The sequence below is a fragment of the Gymnoscopelus braueri genome (assembly GCF_963280865.1).
Source record: "Gymnoscopelus braueri genome assembly, chromosome: 22".
NCBI classification, from domain to species: domain Eukaryota; kingdom Metazoa; phylum Chordata; class Actinopteri; order Myctophiformes; family Myctophidae; genus Gymnoscopelus; species Gymnoscopelus braueri.
In genome coordinates this window covers 5,343,374-5,363,363 of record NC_137624.1, presented here as the reverse complement: position 1 = coordinate 5,363,363, position 19,990 = coordinate 5,343,374, and the positions used below count along the sequence as shown (strand labels likewise).

The window sequence follows — 19,990 nt, the reverse complement described above, 5'->3', positions numbered from 1 at the left end:
GTTTTAGCTTAAAGGGGGTAGTTCACCCACAAAATTACTCCCCCAATTGCATTCCTAATTAAATATTCAAATATTTCATTAATTGAAGTAAATAGGAGATCAAGGTAGAACTATGTAAAAATTTATATTCATGGACGCTCACAGTATAATCCAGGAAGGACTACTACTGTCGGGTTATAAGCAAATGTTTTTAATATAGTTTTGCTCTTGCTAAGCGTGGCCTCCTATTTGCTTCAGTTCATGACATTTTTTTAATTCTGGATCAGGACAAAAAACACAAACACGTCCATAAATATAAGGCTTCATGGGGCGAATAATACATTTTTCATTTTTGGAGTGAACTACCCCTTTAACCACTGCAACATTCAGCGATGAGAGAAAACTCCCTCTGCTTGTGAACAATTTGCTTGCTCACCCTCACTTAAAGTTGATCACATGGACGTGTTTCACTTTAAGATTGATCCTCCGTTGATGTGTCACTTTGAGTTATGATGACCTTTAACTAAGAAGCCTTTGTGACGGCTTGTATTTCTGTTTCAGGTCCAGTAGCTTGTGAGTGAAGATGTGTTCTTTTTTTTGACTAACAGCGCTGGCCGCTGGAACTCTAATGGAATTGTCTGCTTGTGGGAGATACTCAACTGCATAGAGATGCATTGCATTTATTGATTAAATATCAGCTTGCAGCAGGCCTATAGTATATATATATATATATTTGTGTCTCGCGCATATCTCAAGCACCGTCTGACCGTCCGATCGTCTTCAAACTCGTCGTGTGTGTCGCAAAGGACCCGCTGATGTTTTTGTGCCAATTGGGAATTGGGTCAGATCTGTGGTTGTCCAGAAGCAAAAATAAATCTCTGTCTGTCTGTCTGTCTGTCTGTCTGTCTGTCTGTCTGTCTGTCTGTCTGTCTGTCTGTCTGTCTGTCTGTCTGTGCCCCATTTAATGCCTGTATATGGAGATCCCTGATGTCATCAATATGATGCCAATATGATAATGGGTGTTACGCCCCCGGCCAGGGCGTGATCGTCACGTCACGATCATCCGTTCCACAGTTATTGGCAGTTGAATGTAGGTTGTTTTCGCCAAAACGCAAAAAAATGGAACAGAAAGCTGAGAAAAAGGCATGTTTCCAAATCCATTAGAATGGCAGTGAATGTGGCTGTTTTTGCGATCACGTGATCTCCTGCTTCACTGGGAGTCAAATGGTGGAGGTTAGAGAAGAGCGCCATCTATCATAAACACTGAAAACACCAGTACACCCTGACGGTGTGCAGTTTTGGATTAACACACGTCAAAACACGTCATTGGCAGTCAATGAGTTAATCATCATAACAATGGGTACAACGGGTATAGCATAACCGGAGTGGCACGCGTTCCCAACAGCATCGTTCCCAACGAGCATCGCCGCCTTAGGATATATCAAAACGTAGATATAGGAGAAAAAAAATTCAGTTAATTTCTACATACGCTGACGATGTGATGTTATGTGTGTCTGGTCGCAGATGGAAAGGGCGGGGTCTCCGGCGGGGGACGACCCCGGGCGGCGGCAGCGGCAGCGCAGCGCCGGGAAGCCCAGGAGGAGGTGGGGCGGCCTGAGACAGCGCTGGAAGATGCTGGGCGTGTTCGAGATCGACCAGCGCCACGCCTTCCACGGCCTGACGTGCATGATGAAGGAGGGGCTCTCGGCGGCCGTCCAGAACACCATCGACAACCCGCCTACGGTAAGTCGCCCGAAGACCCGATTCACACTCCGTTGTGCAGCGTTGATTTCGTCGACTCGCTGAAACTATGACGAAAAATGTGTGTCGACTGCCTTTTTCCACTGACGAAAACTAGGTAAGTAAGAACGAATTAAAAACTAAGCTATGATGACTAAAACTAAGACTACATATGTTGACAATGTCGTCAACAAATAAAAACTACACTAAAATGTTAGGACTAGTGGAGAAGAGATCCAGTAGAACTAAAAGACAAGTCATTTAATGTTTGGTTGCGCTCGAGTGTTGCGCTCTGAAAATAGCAGATCTACAAGCTCACAACGCGTCGCGCTGCGACGCGTTGTAAGCTTGTAGATCGGCTATTTTCAGCATGCAACCAAGTGTAAAATCAGGCATTACGACGCCATTCAAGGCTCCAATACATTTTAGTCGACTAAATCAACTGTCGATTTAGTCGACTATAATCTTGTGATATTTAGTCGACTAAAACTATACAGAAACTAAAACTTTTCAGATGACTAAAATATGACTAAAACTGAATGGAATTTTATTCAAAAGACTATGACTAAAACTAAATCAAAATTTGCTGTCAAAATCAACACTGCCGCTGTGCGCCGTTCTCGTCACGTGACACCATCGCAAGACGGAGCGTAAATCAGGCTTAGCAGCCCGACCACAATGGCACTTAGGCCATGATCAGACTTCAGACAGGCAGCCCAAGTCCGATTTGTGGCCCATCCACATTGGAATCATTGTTTTTATGCATTCTATGCTTTGAACAGCAAAAAAAAGCATCTGCGAGCATCTAAACACGTGTCAATCTGAAGAACATGTTTGGGCAGGTTTGCCTTAAAGGATATACCCACCCTTTAAAGGTGCGGCAAGTGATGTTGTTCGATTATTGTTGAAAAGTTAATAATGTGATAGTATTGATATAGTCATTTCTATAGTGTTTGATCCCGTCTCTCCAGCTCTTTAAACACAAAATACATGTTCAGGTCAGGATACTAATCGCATTCAATGAGGAAAGAGTCTGAATACCAATTTATCGGCTTCAATTTTATAGTACAAAAATATTGGCATCAAAATATACTTAAAGTACCAAAAGTAAAAGTACTAGAATGTTTGAAAATAGCAGATCTACAAGCTCACAGCGCGTCGCAGCGTTGTGAGCTTGTAGATCGGCTATTTTCAAATAACCTATGTATAACATAGGGCTAAAGTGGTTAATGTATGTTTCATCATATCATCATTTCCATCTGAAAAGTAATTCTTATCTAAAGTTTTCAAATAATTGAAGTAGAGTAAAAGCACAATATTTGCCTCTGAGATGTAGTGGAGTAGAAGTAAAAGTATTGGAAATTGGAAATACTCAATGTAAAGTAAATGTACTTAGTTACTTTCCACCACTGCCTCTTAAGACTCCACCTCACTTCGCTCTCCTTCTACTTCCTGACACCTTCTGCCTCGATTGATGCTAGCAACTGACCAAGACATGGCTACGCATGCAGAGAATATTATTTTGGGCTCACGTGTTCTCACGTTTTTGTTACTTAGGTTTGTGTACAGATTGTTCTTTCAATAGTATTGTTAACTTTAGACTGATAGGTTCCTGGTCAACCTGGGATTCTAGCTTCCCTGCATTCTATGCGTTTACTTTGCTTATTGTAAGTCGCTCTGGATAAGAGCATCTGCTTAATGCATCAGAATGTATTTTGCCCAATAATGATGACATGGCCAAAATGTGGATGCCATGTTGAAAGTGGTTGATAAATGCATGGTTGCAGAGAAGAAAACACATGTCTATATTAACATGTGTCATATGTCACATATAGATGGACGGGCATGGATTGAGATGCCCTCAGCATTGATCTGAAATCCGATTAATATGCCAAAAAATATGCATAAAAGAACTGAATTTGACATTAAATGTGAACACTAGAACTAGAGGGTGGCAAGCGCCATCCCTCTGAGACCCCAAAAGACACCCCCGATACCAGAGCCGTTTTAAAAGAATACATATTGTCAAGATGGGTTTTTAGTTTGCAGTGGTGGAAAAAGTACTCACATGTTTTACTTAAGTAAAAGTATCAATACTGCAATGTAGAAATACTCTGTTACAAGTGAAAGTCCGGAATTTCTCATTTACTTGAGTAAAAGTACAAAAGTATTGGTATCAAAATATACTTAGTATAGTACAAAAGTAAAAGTACTCATTGTGCATAATGTCCCATTTCACAAGTTCAAAATGTATAAAAAATCTTTTGAAAATTGCCGATCTACAAGCTCACAATGCGTCGCATCGCGATGCATTGTGTGTTTTGCGATAATAATCAAAGTCTAAAAAGTAACTAGTAATTAAAGTTTTCAACGAATTGTAATGGAGTAAAAGTACAATATTTGCTTCTGAGCTGTAGTGGAGTAGAAGTAAAAGTACAAAAAAACTGGAAGTACTTAGTTACTTTACACCACTGTTAGTTTGTGATCATGTATGTGCTAAAAGTGTGATTTTTATAGATCTGTTTGCAATGGAACCACTAGTTCTGATTCCTCCATCGCAGAGCACAGATAACGATGATGGACCATATTTGGACTCGTACCATGACCCGGTAGCTACACAAGCAGAGGCCATGTGTTAGTCATTGTCACTGGGCAGTGACACAGAATCATGTGCCACTGGGCAGCCCTAATCCACTGCCCGATGACTCAGCACTTTGACAGTCAAAACAAACACACACACACACACACACACACACACACACACACACACACACACACACACACACACACACACACACACACACACACACACACACACACACACACACACACACACACACACACACACACACGGGAGCATGCATTCCACAACTGGTAAAAAGCATGCTTCCCTAATTTTGTGGTTGTTTCCAATGACACATTCACAATGGACAATGTTGTGTTATTTTTGCATTCCGTAACGCGCCCTCAATTCAGTCTTTCACGTCAGTGTGGGAAGCTCTGGCCCACACAGTTCTACCTCCATTTATCGGTTGTTGTAATGCAGTCGTTCTCAAATGTTTTCACGTCAAAGACCCACAAATAAATATGTACTTGAACCCTCATCTGAAAAGAGTTTGTGCCAGGAACCCCCATACATGATTTGTGTTGTTAAAATATTAAAGAAATATCCACAATTTCCCCAAACTTTTCACGCTTAAAGGGATTTCACTTTCGTTTTATCGTCTACTCAGGCTTTTGGGTGCACCCCGGACAGTTTTTAAGTTGCTTGATTCAGTATTTAGATATTTGATATTCATTTTATCAGACACTCCCCCTTCCTATACAAACCCATTGTAACTCCATTTAACCATGTTAGATTCAATGAAAACACCCGTCCTTGGTTCTGGTGACTGATATTGTCCTTCTTATGTGTGAGGGGGCCGTGTTTTGTCAATTACTTTTTTCATTTATATTGTATATTTTGAAAATAAAATAAAAATACAATACAATAAAAAAAATACAATGCAATTAATGAAAAAAGTTATGGAAAAAACATAGCCCCTTCACATATTAGGAGGGCAGTATAAGTCACCAGAACCAAGGACAGGTGTATTTGATGAATCTATCATGGATTTTGAAGTTACAATGGGTTTGTATAGGAAGGGGGCGTGTATAAAGCCAAAGTATATAGGGTTAAAGTAATTAAACTGATTCTGATGCTATGTGAACACATTTTGGAGAGGACCCCCACGGAACCCTCTCGAGGACCCTTGGGGGTCCCCCGGAACCCACTTTGAGAACTGTTGTAATGGACGATGAAAACCCTCTTTTGGAAACGGACCATTTGAGTTTTTTCGAGATGCAAAGCGGTCGCACTTCCTCTGAAATTCGTCAAACAAACAGCTCAGAGTGTGTTGTGGGTTGAAATTCTTGATTAGGAATACCCCCTTGAGATGCAGCATCTCTTTTTCGAGGAGGTCCCTAAAGACAGCAGTACAATATACTATAAACACAGTACACACAATAAAAAAAACAATTAACAAAAACACTGAAAAACTAAATATCAACCAGACCAAAACACAACACATAAGACAAAGACAAAATTGGGGTATTACACTCTAAGCGAGCACAAAAAGATGGATCATTTGTTCAGAGTCCAATATCATTGTCATTTTCTATGTCAGCGTTATAGCATACAGTTGATTTAAAGGTATAGGGTGGAGTGTAGACAATTTATTGAAGAATATTCGAGCATAGAAACATTAGCAACATAGCACAGGCCTCCTGGCCTGGGCACCACACCCCTCGAGCTCCAGAAGGGCAAAAGCACGCAGAGCACCAAGCTCAGACCATATCCTTATACTGTAGCTGTCCACTCTAACAGAGATGCTGTCCTTGAATGGTCATGTTCTATGTACACGCATGTTACACTTATAGACAACATCAATGCTAATGCTTAACCAGCCAAAAAGAGAATAGTGAAGTGGAAAATAGACCTTGGAACAACTGTTGACCAGATCCTAATGACAGCAACAGACTCGCTGCTGTGTGAACTTAAGTGAAACACTCTACGGTGCAAATACAATTAGATAGAACAGAAACGATTTTGAACAGATTGGCATTCTATAAATTCTATAACGCCACCAGCTCCCCATCCCGCACGTAATGCTAAACAGAAGCCTGGGTGTTAAATTCATTGTGTCAATTTAGTTTATCAGTTAATCAAAGGCTACAATCTGAAACTTGTCTTGCTTTTCGCTGCCTGCACCAGAGAGAGAGAGAGAGAGAGAGAGAGAGAGAGAGAGAGAGAGAGAGAGAGAGAGAGAGAGAGAGAGAGAGAGAGAGAGAGAGAGAGAGAGAGAGAGAGAGAGAGAGAGAGAGAGAGAGAGAGAGGCCTGTCACAATTATTACATAATCGTCTAATCGCAATTATTTGAGATAATCGCAATTATTTTTGCGTAATCGTCATCATCGTTTCCATGTTGAAAACATTTCACACATTTTCAAATATAAAAAAAAACAGAAATAGCAGATCTACAAGCTCACAACGCGTCACTTCTTGACGCGTTGTAAGCTTGTAGATCAGCTATTTCTGCTATTTTTACATCTATAAAATGTAAATACATATTAAATATGTTAATACTTTCTTTGCATATTTAAGTTATTTGTCATATCTGCCCTGTGATTTTTGATTACGAAGCCTAAAAGGCAAACAGAATGTTTTATCTTATTCATATGTTGCAATGTTCAATGCCAAACACACAATAAAATCGTTAATCGCAATTATTTTTGTGACACTTAATCGTCAACTTAAATTTGTATTTGTGACAGCCCTAGAGAGAAATGATGTATCATACTGTCTGTGTTATTAAAACACCGAAGCCAAATAATTCATCAAGGCTTACAACTTGGATTGTGTGGGTTTTGTGAGAGTGTTGATGTCCCTGGTGCATAAGGGCAACAAAAAATACATAAAACAAACAGTACTTGTCAAAACGGATTACTCCTGTTTAGAAGGGTTGATATGATAAGTCATCATTAGGTCCCTGCAGTGGTGTTAAAAGTACTGTTTTACTTAAGTAAAAGTATCAATACTGCAACATAGAAGTCCTCTGTTACAAGCAAAAGTCCGGAATTCAAAATTTTACTTGAGTAAAAGACAAAAGTATTGCCATCAAAATGTACCTAAAGTACCAAAAGTAAAAGTACTGAAATGTTTGAAAATAGCAGATCTACAAGCTCAACGCGTCGCGATGCGCCGCGTTGTGAGCTTGTAGATCGGCTATTTTCAAAGAGCCTAGTTATAAAACAGAGCTAAAGTGGTTAATGTATGTTTTATAATGTAATAATTAATATCTGCAAAGTAACTAGTAACTAAAGTTTTCAAATAATTGTAGTGGAGTAAAAGTACAATATTTTCCTCTGAGATGTAGTGGAGTAGAAGTAAAAGTATAGACCATTGGAAACACTCCAGTAAAGTAAAAGTACCTCAAAATTGTACTTAAGTACAGTACTTGAGTAAATGTACTTAGTTACTTTACACCACTGCTCCTGTTTAGAAGGGTTATATGATAAGTCATCATTAGGTCCCTGTGGCTGCATGCTGTTAATTTTGTGTAATCAAAACATCTCCTTTTGAGAGAACAACTTAGGGATGTTACCCCATCTAGGGGCAGTAACCTGTTACTACACCAACAAAACAAAGGATGGATTGGGAAGATGTTTTGTCATGGCATATTCAACATTTCCTGTACGCACTACAGTTTTGTGTTCAGAGAGCCGCAACTTTAGACACCTTTTTGCTTGTACAACATAGGCCATGTCTTTCCACAAGGGCAGGTAAGCATATTATACTAACTGTGCACCACAAGTGTTGGAATTGGAGCAAGAATGGACAGCATGTGTCTTTATTTTGAAGTGCCGCTATTTCAACTCATCTTGTTTGGTTTGTTGTTTGTTGTTTGATTTTTTCTTTCTCTCTTTCTTTCTTTCTTTCTTTCTTTCTTTCTTTCTTTCTTTCTTTCTTTCTTTTACAAAGCAAATTATCATTTATTTACAGCATTCTTTTCCTCTTCTTTTTTTCCCAGAATGAACATTCAGATGATGATTTCCGATCAGAAATTACTCAAATACACCAGGTAAGTCTAAACCTCTACATCACTCTGGGGCCTTTGGTGAGCATACACTGACATTAGCACATTTCTTAAGTAAGGTCTTAACAGTGGTGGAAAGTAACTAAGTACAATTACTCAAGTACTGTACTTTTCTGAGACTTTATACCTCTCCACTGCATTTTTTAGGCAAAAGTACTTTTTTACTGCACTACATTTACTTGACACCTTTGGTTACCCGAGGTAGAGGTTAACTATGTAAAAAAAAAATCAACAATTTATAGGATGTATTATTATATATATAGATAGATTAGATCAGGGGTGGGCAACTTTGATGATGGAGAGGGCCACTATATTTCCACATTCACTCCAGACTAGGGCCACATTGCACTGTCGGGTAGACACCTCCGTATTTTTCGCTTTTTTTTTTGCAGTGGAGAGGTAAATTTTCATTTAATTTCAAATGCATTTAGTTATACTTATGTTAGCTTTATGAACTTAAATACGAATACATTGGACATAAAAAAGACAATAGAATTTTAATACTAGTCAATAAGCTACTAATATAGACAGAAGTAATTAAAGCGGGTCATGTTTGGAATTGTAACAGCTGAAATCAATAATATATCAGTATTCCAATATTAACCTGCGGGGCGCATGGCCGCATGTGGCCCCCGGTCCGCCAGTTGCCCATGTATGGATTAGATAAAACTATATTTTGTGTGTGCGTGTGTGAGTGTAGGATTTTAGGATGAAGACGTTTGCAGGTAAGGTATTCGCCAACCTGCGCAGCTCCTTAGGGATCTCAGAGAACACCTACCAGGAGTCCCTGTGCTCTGAACAATGCTACCTCCAGTTCATCAGCAACTCCAAGAGCAAGGCCGACTTCTTTCTGACGTGAGTTCTTCTGAAATGTGCATCCATGCAGTGTTAACTTCGTCGACTAAAGCTATGATGAAAAATGTTTGTCAGCCTTTTTTCACTGACGAAAACTAAATAAAAACCAAATAAGAACTAAATAAAAACTAAGCTATGATGACTAAAACTGAATAAATATAATCAATTTAATCAACAAAATAAAAACTAGAGGAACATGTTAGGGAGATCAAGTAGAACTAAGACGAGGCATTTTATGCTTGTTGCACATGGGTGGCGCGCTCCGGAAATAGCCGATCTACAAGCTCACAATGCCTTAAATACATTTTAGTCGACTACATCAACTGTAGATTTAGTTGACTAAAAACTAAAACCTTTTCAGGTTACTTAAATATGTCTAAAACTAAATGAAATTTTATTCAAAAGACTATGACTAAAACTAAATCAAAATTTGCTGTCAAAATTAACACTGTGTTGATTAAAGTTGTCGAGAGTCCGGCTTGTCAACACCAACTCGGGAGTCCTGAATCGCTGCCCTCCACACCCTCCTGTGTAGCATCAGGGTCTTGAGCCCTGCAGTATTGCTAGCTCCGCTGTCAGGCCACAGTGCATTTAGGAGGTGCGCCTCTTCCCCTTCCAAGCTGTGCCCTGGGTTGGCTTGGCTCCAACAGTGTCAGTTTGCTCGCCATCAGTTCCGGGTGCCTGACACAGTGCCCAGTCAGCCTCATCCTTCTCTTTCTGGACCTTTTAATGGTCTCAGATATGTCATGAATGCAAAGGTTAAAGCCCCGATCTGCAATTTCTTCAACTGGTTGGCTGAATATAGAAGAGTAGGACCATAGATTTATAATTATAATAACTAATAATCATTCAACACTGTGCTGATTGTTTACAACACAGCACTAACGTGGAGTACTCCTTTCACACCTTTTCCACAAATCACAGATTGGTGCTTGGCCTAAAACAACATTCCAGTTGTGAGATTTGTTTTTGCTTTTATCCCTGAATGTGGAACTAGACCAAGACGTGTGTGTGTGTGTGTGTGTGTGTGTGTGTGTGTGTGTGTGTGTGTGTGTGTGTGTGTGTGTGTGTGTGTGTGTGTGTGTGTGTGTGTGTGTGCGTGTGCGTACGCGTGTGTGGGCGTGTGCGTGCGTGCGTGCGCGTGTGTCCTCTAGGAATGATAAGCGCTTCTTTCTGAAGACCCAGAACAAGCGAGAGATCCACTTCCTGCTGTCCAACCTGCACATCTATGTGGAGCACCTGAGGAACTACCCCCACTCGCTGCTGGTCAAGTTCCTGGGTACCCGACACACACACCCACGCGCACACACACACACACACACACACACACACACACACACACGTGTACACACACGTGTACACACTCACACTTTTGATGTGTGCACATGCACGCACAAATGTACACCAGTGGTGGGCAAAGTGTTATACTCAAGTTAATACTCAAGTATTCCAAAGTGCAAATTACGAAGTACATTTAGTTGCTGTGGAGTGGAAAGCTTGTATGTCCAAAACCGTTTCTTTTTGATTATTATTTCTAAAACATTTAAGAATAGTGAAAATAGCCGATCTACAAGCTCACATCGCGTTGTCACGCGATGTGAGCTTGTAGATCGGCTACTTTCACTACTTTTGTGTGACACTCTAATACACACATGGGCAACATACGGCCCGGGGGCCGGACCTGGCCCTTTGACCATCTTAATCCGACCCGCCAAGTACTCAAAGAAGGAAAAAATTACCCCCACCAAAAACGTACATTCTAAAAGGCTGCCGTATGGTTTGGAGAAAAAAATATTTAACTTGACCTCAATTAATAGTAATTCATATTTACCATTTTAGTACTATACCTACTACTTGCATTCCTCCATCTATATGCACTCAAATGTTTTATGTTTATAATGTAACAGTGAAACAGTCAACCTTGAGTCCATATTTATAACATAATGCACTGTGTTTTATCAGTGACCTATGGAGTGGTGCATATCAGATTGGATACTGTATACATTTATAGGCTAATTTAAAAGCTGATACGGCATTGACGTGGATTGTTTTAAGTAATCTTTTTATCGTAAGGCCAGAGTACACCAGGGTGATACAGTACAGTACAGCTGTAAACAAATACAAATGAACAATTTTCAGTTACAACATTTTGTAACTGAAAATTATTGTTGTGAAAGCAAGTACCTTATTGTTAAGTAGACTGGCATGTCAAATTCATGCAGTTTTAACATAATTCAGCACTATGTGTTTCAAGTTTCATTCAATTGTGTGGCTCTCACTTTATCGAAGTCAGTATGGCCCCTTGGAAATAAATCTTGCCCACCCCTGCTCTAATATGATGAAGTAGGGCATTCATTTACGAAAAAAGGTTGAAATAATGGAGATACAAGGTTTTAGCAGCGATTTTCCGTTTAATAACAATGCATTGCTGTATTTACATTTGGAATGTTAAAACAGTTTTACTGGGATTGAGTACTTTGTCACCACTGATAACATTTCTCTCTGAATTCAGCCTGACTTTAATGTCAACTGCTTTTAACGTGTGAAAATGTCTCCTATGTTTATTCTCAAGGTGTTCACAGGATCACTATTTCCCGCCAACAGGTACTGTTGACATTTTAGTTTTGTGTGTGTTTTAAGTGGACCGTGGTTGTTGACCATGTTTTATAACGCACACCGTCTTTCCTTTGCAGAAATATTTTATTGTCATGCAAAGTGTCTTCTATCCAGATGAGAGAATCAATGCCAGGTAAGCTAACCTTATCTCCTAAAGTGTGCTATCTGCTATATCGTCACAGTCGTGTGGAAACTTTAACATCGTTACTTTTCAGGAAATGGAAAACAGAACCTGTGTTCCATTGGATCAAATGTTGTTATTTTGTCACAATACCTTTCATTGGTTCAGTATTTATGAATTGATTTAATATTTACAGAACCCACAGACACACAATAGGCCCAACTCACTTTAACTTTCAAAATGTTTCTAAAATAGCACAAATAGTAGATCTACAAGCTCGCAATGCATCGTAATGACAGATTCCTTGTACATACAAGGGAATTCCTGCCCTATGGACACTTTCAGCTGTAGTTTTCCACGTTGTACTCTTCATGAGATAAGAAAAGGCTGAGAACCAGGTTAAGTTTTGGGGGCGGCCATAGCTGAGTGGTTAGTGAGCCCGCCTAGGGAGCCAGAGGCCCTGGTTGCCCCAGGTACGATTCCAGGCCATGCCAGCATATGTGTCGATGAAATGAAATTTGTCCCTGAGCAAGACTCTTAACCCCTAATTGCTCACAGGCCCTCATTGGAAACAAGTCCGCAAGGACTTTCATGAACGTCCTGTTAAAAGGAATTATCCTTATCCTTAAGTGTCCCGATTATGGGTAGCCTGTCATAATAGGCGACATTTGGGGAAAAGGGTTAGGGTTAACAGTTGGCAAAAAAAGCCAATCTACAAGCTAACAATGGGTTGCAAGCTTGTAGATTGGCTATTTTAGGCAAACAGTTATGGTGTAGAGGGAATATAAGGGGGGTGGGGGAGTACAGACCCCTGGGGGACCCCGGTCAACAAAGTATATACGGTTGGTAAATAAGTTGTTAATATACTGCCTGTCTTTCAGATATGACATTAAAGGAGCACTTCACCATTTTCAACCTTATCTTCATATAATTGGTCGTCACACTAATGCTCATTATAAGATGGCACCATTTCAGCTTACTCACTCTGTGTCTCATTGTTGGGCTGCCTACCATCATCGATGGGGATTCCAAGCTAATAGGAACTACAGCCTTTCTCTTCCTGTAAAGTTAGCATGCTGACATAGAAGCCATGGCATTGATCTTGCATTAACAAACAAAAAACACTAAAAGTTAAAAAAAGGTTTGAAATCTTGTTTGAAACGACCAGACCTGCCTACTAATGATGTCACTGGTAGGCAGGTTTCTGAACTGTCCACAGCCCTCCTCTGAGTCAGTCGACAGAACCGGTGCCATTTTCTAATGAGCATTAGTGAGGACCAATTATACGAAGATAGGTTGAAAAGGCGTGAAGTGCTCCTTTAAGTATAGTTTGTTTCTTCCAGGTATGACATTAAGGGTTGTGAGGTGAGCCGGTGGACAGAACCCGCTCCAGAAGGGAGCCAGGTCATTGTGGTTCTGAAAGACCTCAACTTCAAAGGACAACACATCATTCTGGGTGAGTTCACACCAGTGATAATTTCATTGACGAATTTTTTTTGTCGACTATACTTTCTTCACTGACAAAAAAAAAAAAAAGCCATGATGAATAAATCTATGACTAAATATACTGACAATTTCGTCAACATATAAAAACTAGACTGAAATGTTAGGGAGGGACTAGTAGGGCTTTCACGACTAGAGATTACTGGTCGACTAATCTTACCCAGTGTATAGTCGACTACTTGATGTTTACCTATAAAAAATATATATATATATTTATGCCGTTTTAAGGGAAGCGCTTCTGGCACAGCAGCACAGCAGCGTCTCTCCAAGGATACTTAAAGGGAGGTTATTGCCCAATAATAGGCTATTATTGGGCATACTTTTGACCCCTTTTGATCAAAATAAAGGCACGAGGATAATGATAATACTGTAGTAATGGCATTAAAACAATGCGAAAAAGAAAAAAACAACAACATGGTCGACAAGTGGTTTTACTAGTCGACTAGTCGGCTAGTTGGTGAAAGCCCTAGGGAGTCGGGACTAGTAGAGAAGAGATCCAGTAGAACTAAGACAAGTCATTTTATGTTTGGCTGCGCGTGTGTGTCACGCTTGCCGATCTACAAGCTCGGCAATAATAGGGACCATTCTTTTCAAGTGACGATTGGCAACCCTACTCCTCAGTCACAAATCAATTATTTCTAGCTATTGACCGATTGACCGAGATCTGACCTCATCTGTCTGTGTGTGTGTGTGTGTGTGCGTGTGTGCGTGTGCGTGTGCGTGTGCGTGTGCGCGTGCGCGTGCGTGTGTGTGTGTGTGTGTGTGTGTGTGCGTGTGTGTGTGGGTGTGCAGACCAGCAGCGTGCGTGGCTCCTGCGTCAGGTGGAGATAGACACACAGTTCCTGCAGAGACTCAACGTGTTGGACTACAGCCTCCTGGTGGCTCAGCAGCCGCTGCACTATGACGAGCGGCAGCAGGGTCTCTCCCTCGCCACTCTCATCGTCAGAACCAAAAAGTAGGTACCAGTATTGTCAAGTCATTTTTGATTTTAACCCATTAAGACCTGAGGCCGATTCTACAAACACCTACTAAATCAGTAGTTCTCACACTTTCAAGATTTTTTCCAAAATGTAAAAAAAAAATGGGGTTGGGGTGAAAATGTTTGTGAATAATGTTTTAAACAGGGATGCCAGGTTGAAAGTGGTTGATAAATGCATTGTTGCATTGTGTCTATGTGTCTAATGTGTCTATAACATGTGTCATGGACGGCCATGGATTGAGATGCACTCAGCATTGATTGAAATCAGATTAATCTGCAAAAAACTGTTCATAATTGGGGAAGATATGCATAACAGAACAGAATTTGAGGTTAAACGTGAACACTAGAGGGTGGCAACTGCCACCCCCCTGAGACCCCAAACGACGCCCCTGTTCCACCCTGTGTTTGACTTTTCAGATCCGTAAACCCAGGCAGTCCCATCCACGCGGGCGTCACCGCCGGAGACGACTCCTCCGCCCCGCCGTTGTCGGAAACGGACAGCTGCTGCCTGAGAAGACCCTGGGGCGAAAACGAGCCCAGCGGCAGCGGCGACCCGGCCTCGCTCGAGGACTTCCGGGCCCAGAACCGACGCCTGCTGCCCAACTTCAAGAACCCGCTGCACGTCATCGACGGGCCCGAGCAGCGCTACTTCGTCGGCATCATCGACATCTTCACGGTTTACGGCTTCAAGAAGCGCTTGGAGCATTGGTGGAAGAGGCTGAGGCACCCGGGCCAGTCCTTCTCCACCGTTAGTCCCCCGGCGTACTGTCTCCGGCTCTGCCAGTGGGTACGGGACAACACCCAGTAAGGCCTGTAATCGTCGCTGGTCAGGGGTGGGGGGGTGCCGAAACCTTGTATGTCCAAAACTGTAATGAAAAAAATAAAGTAAGAACCTGTGTTCCAATGGATCCAAAAGAGCACTGAAGTCCTTACGTTCACTGCCACTAGAGCGAGCTGTTCCGCTGGTTTGTGGCTTTATTTTTTGTGTTGAAATCCCCATTGGGGAATCTTAGATCACGTCATATAAGAACTGTGTTCGAAAAATAAACGCACCACCCCGGCAATTTTACTCGTATGGATATGAAGCATCGACTGAAGGTGGAAATGTACACATTTACCCAAAGAGTAACACAATAAACGCTAGAAACGAGTCAAACGACCCTAAGACTACATTTCCCATGAACGCGGCTGCCGTAGGGACAGTGATTTCAGACCCCGGAAGTGTAGTTCTTAAGACTTTTAAGGCAGAATTAATTCCATTTTCGCCAGAAACAGGCTGTATCAAATATGAATGAATATCATAAACGATGCAGAGCCACCCCCCTGACAAAAATACCGGAGTGGTGTGTTTATGTTTGGAACACAGTTCTTATATGACGTGATCTAAGATTCCCCAATGGGGATTTCCACACAAAAGATAAAGCCACGCACCAGCGGAACACGCCCTCTAGCGGCAGTTACGTCAGACTTCGGTGTTCTATGTAGTTATTCGTTAGTCACAAGCTCCTGTTAATACTTTTCATTGGTTCAGCATTCATAAAACCCACAGACACTTAGCCACTAACTTTGACTTTTAAAATGTTTCGAAAATAGCAGATCTGCAGATTGTAGATCGGCTATCTTCACTACTTTAGTGTGACAGTGTTGTACAACAAAGTAGGGCTTTAATTTACATGAAAACTTACACATGTGAAATATGGAGATACAAGGTTTCTGCCCGAAAAGCAACGATGTATGGGAGGGAGCCGTGACCCAAATACAAACACGTATACGATGTTAAATACAAACATCCCACTGGGCAGCAGGCAAAGTACATGAGACTTTGAGAACATATAAAATTACCTTTATCAATCCCCATGGGGAAATTATTTATGCTTGGGACATGGGATAGTGCTTATCCCATTATCTATGGCACCACTGCTCTGTTGAAAAAATGGAAACGTTTACAGCCAGTAGGCCTTTTTTTCTCTCTTTCTTTTGCGAACATGGCCAGCATTTTTTCAGCTTTGTCTTAGTAGCGTATAGGTTCCTTCCTCAACATTGATGCTGACTTTCCATCACTTCCGACTGTGTCTGTGATCACTTATTTTGTGTTTTAATGTAACATATAACCGGGAGTTGAATTGGAATTTGGTAAAGTGGTGGAACTCTTGACTGTGAGAGGCCGAGGTGAGTGAATAGCTAGTTGGGGGGGAGGGGGTAAAATAAAGGCATTTTTTTACTCAGCTTTCATTTCCGTTAGCATTGCTACAACGTGCTAAATTCCAGTGGACATTTCTCAGTAACAATAGTGCCGATTTAAAAACGTTTTTCAACTATTGAAATATAACATAACTTAGCCTTGGGATGTGTGACCAAATATAAATAAACTCAACTATCCCTCAAAACTTTAATTTAAAGTACTACAGAAAAAAGTAAGACATACAATTGACATGTTCATGTCTCTGTTCATTATATTGAGAACCTAAATAAGTCATGACAGACATAAAGTTGGCCTCTTAACGCTGCTGCCAATGAAGAGGAAGAATTCTACGCATGTGCTACTAAGACGATGCTGCCAAAGTGGTATCAGCCATGTTTTGCTATTCCGAAAAAAGGCACGCCAACAAGCCATTCTACCATAAAGTTCCAGAGATGGAACTTCCCTTCTCAATGGGGCAGAGCGACTGTATGCTGTTCTTTAAGTCTGCTATTGTCTTATAGCAGATTGCCTTTTCACCATAAATTGATAATGGCCTTAAAATGCATTATTTGTACCTAATACTAAGAGTTTGTTTCATTTGAACTCATTCTTTTGGGACTGCTCTTTGTGTTTTTGGTTGAAGAAACTTGAATCCTTCCCCGAAGTGCCCTTCATCAGAAGAAACTCTCAATCCACATCTGGTCAAGAAATGCTATGTCATTAAATCTAATTCATTTGCTTCTGATTTATTAATAAATTAATATAATTTTCTTCATATTAAGAGGCACCATTTTATGAGACATACTGTACAAAAATACTTCAAATTGTCTGCCAATAAATGCTTGTTTGTGCCTTATATCTGTGAATATTTGTCTGAGGCTTTTCATTATCTTGGTGGTCTCATTTAGTCTCAGGACGACATTTCTCACCAACATGGCTGACATCTTACAGAGTATGGATTTTCAGTTACTTGATCGTGTCCATTTTACTTTCCTTGATTTGATTCACTCATCAACATGGACAACATGTACTGTAGGTGTCAGTTGCTATTCAAAAACCTGTAATGAATTTGAATTTGAACAATCAAGTTATGGTTAAGCATGAATGATACAGTATGTTTGGGAGTCGGACGACAAGATACGTTAGCAGTCGTGTTCTTGCCACATATCGACAGGGCTCAGCTGTCCAACACGCCACATGTTGTTTGGACTGGTCAAACGTGCTCTGTTTCACTGAACGTCTGTCTCGAAGAGTTGTTTGTCCCGGTTACGTGCCACTCCTGCCATCCCACTTTGGCAGCAGTGATGTGATAATCGAGATAAACATGTTTAGTCATTACCAGATTGAACAAATTGGGAGGTTTTATGATTGGATCTTTGAACCGCACACACGAGGATAATCTCGCCTGATAATCGCTCGCTATCAGCCTTGAACGGCAAACGCCCTGCTGTTTTTCGGGAGGGGCGTACCTGACCCCAAATCAACCTGATTATCTTGTAGTGGGAGCCCAGCATTAAGCTGTTCTGCTCTCTCCTTATCTTCTTTCTCATGTTTTGTCAGGAACAAAGTTCACACAGGTGTGTCAGGTCTGGAGAAGTTGGAGCAGTGGTGGACAGTAACTAAGTACATTTACTTGAGTACTGTACTTTGTACATTTCTGGATTATTGTCTCCGCCAGGCCGAAAGGCATGGCGAGAGTATGTTTTACCCCCTGTCCGTCCGTCCATGTGTTCGTGTGTCCGTGTGTCCATCTGTGTGTGAGCAGCTAATCTCCGGCACCGTTAGCTCGGTCGCTGCGAAACTGTGCACATACACTCCCTGGATGCCAATTCAGAACCTCTGCCCCATTTTTTTTACATGGGCCTGTTATAGCGCCACCAGGAGACCGATTTGTGCAAAACCATTTTTTAAAATATTACTCCTACAGATTTTATCCAAACATCACGCAAATCGGTACTCAGTATCAGTAGGCATGTGATCAACACGGATTGGTCCGATTTTCCATATTTCATCACGATTGGCTAAGGTTGGCTTCCAAAGTTTGCAAGATTGGTCCGTTTTGAACAAAATGCCTCAAATCATGAACGCAGCTTGCGATTTCCGTGAAATTTCACACGCACATTCCCACTAGGCCGAGGAAGAAATGCCACTTCACATTTTTCAAATCAGCCTCATGGTGGCGCTATAACAGGCCGATTTGCCTTTTTAACTATAACTGCACCGATCTGCGTGAAACTTTGCACGCACACTCCCTAGAAGCCAAGGAAAAACATCTGCCCATTTTTCACATTTGCCTTTTATAGCGCCACCAAGGGGGCCGACTTATGTAAAACACATTTTTGGATATTAAGCCTTCAGATTTTATCCCAATTTCACACAAATCGGTACACATGATCTCTATAGTCATGTGATCAAGATAGATCTGTTTGATTTTTCATATTCCATCCTGATTGGCTAACATTGACATCTAAAGTTTGCAGGAGTGGCCTGTTTTGAACAAAATGCCGCAAATCATGAACGCAGTGTCCGATTGCAGTGAAACTTTGCACGCACTTTTGCACTACGTTGAAGAACAAATGCCACCCTTTTAACATTGCCCTATTATAGCGCCAACAGGAGGCCGATTTTTGCAACACTTTTCTTTTTTATATTACTCCTAAAAAAAAAATCCAAACATCATGCAAATCGGTACACATTATCTCTATAGACAAGTGATCAAGATGGTTCCGTCCGATTTTTCATATTCCATCCTGATTGGCGAATTGGAGCCCCGTGGAGCACTTTTTCTAGTTATAATTATTTTTTAAAACATTTTCATGATTTTTTCCCCCATTCATTTCAAATAGAAATATTGCACTTTTGACTCCACTACATTTCTAGGAAGGGAAAAAAGTACATTATAAATTAACCACTTAATCCCCTATTTCAAATATCGTGGAAATAGGTGATCTACAAGCTCACAACATGTCGCAATCTGCTATGATGTCTATTTTTGCAAATATCTAAAAAGAAAATGTGCATTGTAATTAGTTTTTTTGAATACTTGAGTATTTACTTGAGTAGCCTGTATACTTCCACCACAAAGTGGGAGTGGTGTTGGAACCTTAAGAGTGGTGGACACAGCTAGTTCATGGTCCATTTTGACACGGCGGTGGGAAGAGAAGGACCAGGCTTATGCAAACTGTAAGTGTTTTGATCTTGCCTTTGTATTGTCTTGTCGGTCTATAACTTTGTGTGATTACTCTGCTGTCTGAACCAGGTCTCATGTCACTCTTGAGAATGTAAAAAAAGGTTAAAGGTACTGTAAGTTATTTCCCCCCCCTTTTGTTAAAGGTAGGATAAGTGAAATGTTTTGATAAGACAAAAATGTTTAAGGTTTA

At 40.8% G+C, this 19,990-nt stretch overlaps 1 protein-coding gene across 1 annotated transcript in view; it reads left to right on the top strand.

Moving 5' to 3' along the window:
- The window catches only part of LOC308078346 (phosphatidylinositol 4-phosphate 5-kinase-like protein 1), a 17,909-nt gene extending 433 nt beyond the window's left edge, over nt 1-17,476 (top strand). The window contains exons 2-10 of the mRNA XM_080419471.1: nt 1,504-1,722; nt 8,289-8,339; nt 9,055-9,209; nt 10,364-10,488; nt 11,782-11,813; nt 11,903-11,958; nt 13,290-13,402; nt 14,242-14,404; nt 14,846-17,476. Coding sequence (XP_080275597.1) covers nt 1,504-1,722; nt 8,289-8,339; nt 9,055-9,209; nt 10,364-10,488; nt 11,782-11,813; nt 11,903-11,958; nt 13,290-13,402; nt 14,242-14,404; nt 14,846-15,236 — 1,305 coding nt within the window. The 3' untranslated portion in view covers nt 15,237-17,476. The remainder of the gene's footprint in view (nt 1-1,503; nt 1,723-8,288; nt 8,340-9,054; nt 9,210-10,363; nt 10,489-11,781; nt 11,814-11,902; nt 11,959-13,289; nt 13,403-14,241; nt 14,405-14,845) is intronic.
- The last annotated feature ends 2,514 nt before the right edge of the window (nt 17,477-19,990 follow it).